The sequence below is a fragment of the Eurypyga helias genome, unplaced genomic scaffold (genome assembly GCF_000690775.1).
Source record: "Eurypyga helias isolate BGI_N326 unplaced genomic scaffold, ASM69077v1 scaffold26316, whole genome shotgun sequence".
NCBI classification, from domain to species: domain Eukaryota; kingdom Metazoa; phylum Chordata; class Aves; order Eurypygiformes; family Eurypygidae; genus Eurypyga; species Eurypyga helias.
The window spans coordinates 1-4,765 of record NW_010259121.1 but is presented as its reverse complement, the minus strand read 5'-3'; the positions used below and the strand labels follow the sequence as shown (position 1 = coordinate 4,765).

General features: G+C 44.3%; 1 protein-coding gene across 1 annotated transcript in view; it reads right to left on the bottom strand.

Moving 5' to 3' along the window:
* LOC104511827 (integrator complex subunit 4) overlaps positions 1–4,163 on the bottom strand; it is a gene marked incomplete at both ends in the record, with an annotated part of 13,598 nt that extends 9,435 nt beyond the window's left edge. Inside the window, 4 exons of the mRNA XM_010154586.1 lie at positions 1,374–1,445; positions 2,406–2,526; positions 2,936–3,024; positions 4,113–4,163. Coding sequence (XP_010152888.1) covers positions 1,374–1,445; positions 2,406–2,526; positions 2,936–3,024; positions 4,113–4,163 — 333 coding nt within the window. The remainder of the gene's footprint in view (positions 1–1,373; positions 1,446–2,405; positions 2,527–2,935; positions 3,025–4,112) is intronic.
* Between the last annotated feature and the right edge of the window lie 602 nt (positions 4,164–4,765).

The window sequence follows — 4,765 nt, the reverse complement described above, 5'->3', positions numbered from 1 at the left end:
CCCAGCTTCCTTGTAGCCCCTTCAGGTACTGGAAGGTGCTATAAGGTCTCCCCGGAGCCTTCCCTTCTCCAGGCTGAACAAGCCCAACTCTCTCAGCCTGTCCCCATAGCAGAGGTGCTCCAGCCCTTGGGTCATCTTCGTGGCCTCCTCTGGACTCGCTCCAACTGGTCTATATCCTTCTGATGTTGTGGGCTCCACAGCTGGATGCAGCACCCCAAGTGGGGTCTCACAAGGGCAGAGCAGAGGGGGAGAATCTCCTCCCTCGCCCTGCTGGCCACACTTCTCCTGAGACAGCCCAGGATACGGTTGGCTTCCTGAATATTTTTCTTTGAATATTTTCAATTGCCAGTAACTCTATGTACTTCTGATGTCGGGAAAGGAAAATAACTAATGTACTTTAATTAACATTCTTAGACATGCATTATAGGAACAGCCAAACTGGGTCAGATCAAAGGCCCGACTCGTTAAGTACCCAATAAGTCATCTGTAAAAGCAGATGCTATGACTTTGCAGTTTAACTCGTTAAATTGCAATTAAACAATTTAATGACTACTGATACTTTACAGCATTCAGCAACATTTAAAATGCAGTATTGATTCAGCATGCTTCCTAGTCCATTTCCGTTCCCCCCGCACCGTAAAGAAAGCCACGCAGCACTTTCCTTAATGGACTTTACAAAGCAGCCCACAAAAACCAGCAGCTCTAGCTTCCTCCTTCTTTTGTAGGCAGAAAAACTGAACCCAACTTGGGCAAGTTATTTAAGGAAGGACTTTTCAGTACAAGGTTTGCTTGTAGGGCTCAGGAGTCCCAGCCTCTAGCTACTCTTGAAACACCTAGGTCTTGTGGACAGATCTTGCAGGATGTTTCCATAAGCTTCCTCCTAAACTAGGATCCAATCTTTCCATACACAATAAATAAGGCTTTTATCTAAAAGACTGTCAGAGTAACACAAACGTTTACCTCTCATATGCGAAACCTGAATAGCCTAGAGCTGTTTTTTTACATGCTCTGCTGATGAAATCTAAAACTAGCACTTGCTTCATTGACTTGAATCTAAAAGAAAACCTGTCATCATCAATTAACTCTCAGCAGCCCTGAGGCAAGGGCATGGTAAAAGAACACAGCATTAACATACCTGTTGCACAATATTATCATAGAATCACAGAATGGTTTGGGTTGGAAGGGACCTTAAAGACCATCCAGTCCCAACCTCCCTGCCATGGGCAGGGACACCTTCCACTAGACCAGGTTGCTGCAAGCCTCATCCAGCCTGGCCTTGAATACTCCCAGGGATGGGGCATCCACAGCTTCTCTGGGCAACCTGTTGCCCAGTACGCTACACACAGTAAAAACAAGCCCAAATATTTACATACCCTCAGATCCGACATGAGCTTCTTGTCAAGGGTCTGCTCTAAGAAATGGGAGCTAACTTGTTGCATGGAACCCTAAAGAAAAGAAAATCAAAAGGAAGAAACAGATTTATTCTAAACTACACCACATAATTTCCTGACTTATCTGAACACAGCATCCAATCTTATCCACTCATCCCAATAGCTTTACACAATGCTTGACACTACCGTATGTCAGAGCCTACAGACATGTACTTAAAACTGTCAGAACATCTTATTTTCTCACTGAAGTTAATATGGTCTTTCTTGAGTTCAGTTGGTTTACGTGTCCTCCGAGGAAGCAGCTGAGGGAGGGTATTATGAAGAGTACTTGTGGGTTTTTTTCATGGACACCCAACTCCACCCTCAAGGAAAGAATCACTGCAGAGTTCAGCTGAAAAACTTCTGCGTTTCCTCAACCTCTCTCACTTCCTTCTCAGAATTTTGGTAGAAATTTACCTGTACAGTTTCTAAACACAGAATCACAGACTGGTTTGGGTTGGAAGGGTCCTTAAAGCCCATCTAGTTCCAAACCCCCTGCCATGGGCAGGGACACCTTCCACTAGACCAGGTTGCTCCAAGCCTCATCCAGCCTGGCCTTGAACACTTCCAGGGATGGGGCATCCACAGCTTCTCTGGGCAACCTGTGCCAGTGCCTCACTACCCTCTCCAGGAAGAATTTCTTCCTTACATCTAATCTAAACCTCCCCTTTTTCAGTTTAAACCCGTTACCCCTTGTCCTGTTGCTACAGGCCCTTGTAAAAAGTCCCCCCCAGCTTCCTTGTATCCCCCTTCAGGTACTGGAAGGCTGCAATAAGGTCTCCCTGGAGCCTTCTCTTCTCCAGGCTGAACAAGCCCAATTCTTGCAGCCTTTCATCATAGGAGAGGTGCTCCAGCCCTCTGATCATCTTTGTGGCCTCCTCTGGACTCGCTCCAATATCCTCCCCTTTCTTTTCAAATATATATAAAAAGTAAAGTACCATAAAATTAACTATTTTCACATAGAGAATAACTTACCAATAATTTAGCAGCTTGTACTCTAACAACCCAGGAACCATCGCTAACCATATGACAGATTTTTCCAAATGCATCATCAACCAGGCGTATTTCTTCATTAGAAGAAGGAATTGGGACGATGCTAACACAGAGAAACATAGATCAGTATGATGTTATGCCGTGCTGGATGGCATCAAGCAAGAAACAGCTATGCTGAATTCTTACGGATGTGCAACAAATATCAAGAACCGGAACTTCGTCCAGATTCAGTGTATCCTTATCAGGAATTTTACACATCACAGAATGGTTTGGGTTGGAAGGGACCTTAAAGATCATCTAGTTCCAACCCCCCTGCCATGGGCAGGGACACCTTCCACCAGACCAGGTTGCTCAGAGCCTCATCCAGCCTGGCCTTGAACACTTCCAGGGATGGACCATCCACAGCTTCTCTGGGCAACCTGTCAGTTTTCTAACACCTACTAGCACTAAGCTCTCAGGATGAGGACAATTACTATGCCTATACTTTGAGTCACTTTGCATACAGCACATACCTTTCAGGGTAAAGTTGACTGAGGACCCAAATCAGCTGAACTGCAGCGCTGCGCACTTGCTCGTAGTCATCCGCCAACAGCTTGCAGGCCTGAAAGAAGATTCACAGCCCAATATACCTGGAACATCTCCACCTGAGCTGTCGTTCTCCTCCCACAGCACAATTAGTGTCCTCACCATGAACCCGTTAGGACAGATTGTAAAATTCAGCCTTCCCTTGTACTCCCTGGAGTTTCCAAGTTCGATTAGACTCACACTAGTTAGGTCAATCAGGAAGGTGGTGTAAAACTTCCAAATTGCACGTACTATGCAGGAAACACGAAATGTGAGTCTGTACTAGAACCACTTTCATACAGGCTTCAGCTGAACATACATAGGTTTAACGTGTCCTCCCCATGAGCAAGGGTTTAAGACTTCGGTATTGCCAGATGACAGCAATAACTACATAACACCTTGTGCTCCCCATGACTATCACCCCCAAAAAGCAATGTATTCCAACCAAAGCACAGGCTTTACTGCATTTAAGCACAAGATGCATAACAGAGTTTTATTTCCACTGCCATAGGACAATAAGGAATACTTAAATGCAAATAAGGCAGCCTAAGTGCAAAAATACTCCCACCTCTATGGTAGAATCACAGACTGGTTTGGGTTGGAAGGGACCATAAAGATCATCTAGTTCCAACTCCCCTGCCATGGGCAGGGACACCTTCCACTAGACCAGGTTGCTCAAAGCCTCATCCAGCCTGGCCTTAGAACCCTTCCAGGGATGAGGCATCCATAGTTTCTCTGAGCAACCTGTCCTAGTGCCTCCCCGCCCTCTCCAGGAAGAATTTCTTCCTGATGTCCAATCTAAATTCACTCGCTTTCAATGTAACCCCATTACCCCTTGTCCTGTCACTACAGTCCCCTGTAAAGAGTCCCCCCCAGCTTCCTTGTAGCCCCTTCAGGTACTGGAAGGCTGCAATAAGGTCTCCCCGGAGCCTTCTCTTCTCCAGGCTGAACAAGCCAAGTTCTCTCAGCCTGTCCCCATAGCAGAGGGGCTTCAGCCCTCTAAGCATCTCCATGGCCCTCTCTGTTCAAAGCCCTCCTCCTCCCAAGCACATTGATTTTGTGGCAAAAAAAGCAAAAGATACACAAAAGAGCACGAAATAAATACAAATTATTACAAGGTTGTACCTGACTGTAAATAGCCTGCTGTAGTTTCAATCCTCTTTCATGAAGCTGCAGCTACAGGAAAAAAAAGACAACACAAACAAAGTGTAACTAGAGGTTTAAGTGACACAGAGTAAGTTTTCACCACTGTGCTTTCTGCTTTGAGTAAATTTAGTTGCTTCTATTTCTTGATTGATGCTATACTTAAAGTATTTCATTATCTTAGCCATAAGTATTTTAAATTATTATCTTGACTTCAGTATAATCTTTTCAAACTACACAGCCATTGCTACTTTGATTAAATAGGAAAATACAGTGTATATAAATAAATACACTCTCTTTCCACTCTCCCAACCTCCAAACAACTGTCCAGTGTTAGCCATATTCAACCACAATTACGATACAGCTAATTAGTTTACTACCACTCCTGAAAAATGGACCCAAAAGTAGCTTTGCCAATGAGTTTTCATGCCCTGTAAACCTTTTCAATGACCGAACAAAAGGAATAGCAAAAACTGTCCTAGTAAACACTGTTTCTATCTGGAGTAGTGTCATAAATCTGACTTATAAACAAAGGGATAACACTGAGTTGAATATTGTCAACAAGAACTCAAAACAGCTGCATTTCTGTATCCACTTCTTCAAAGTAAAACATGTCAGTGACAAAATTCAAGGGG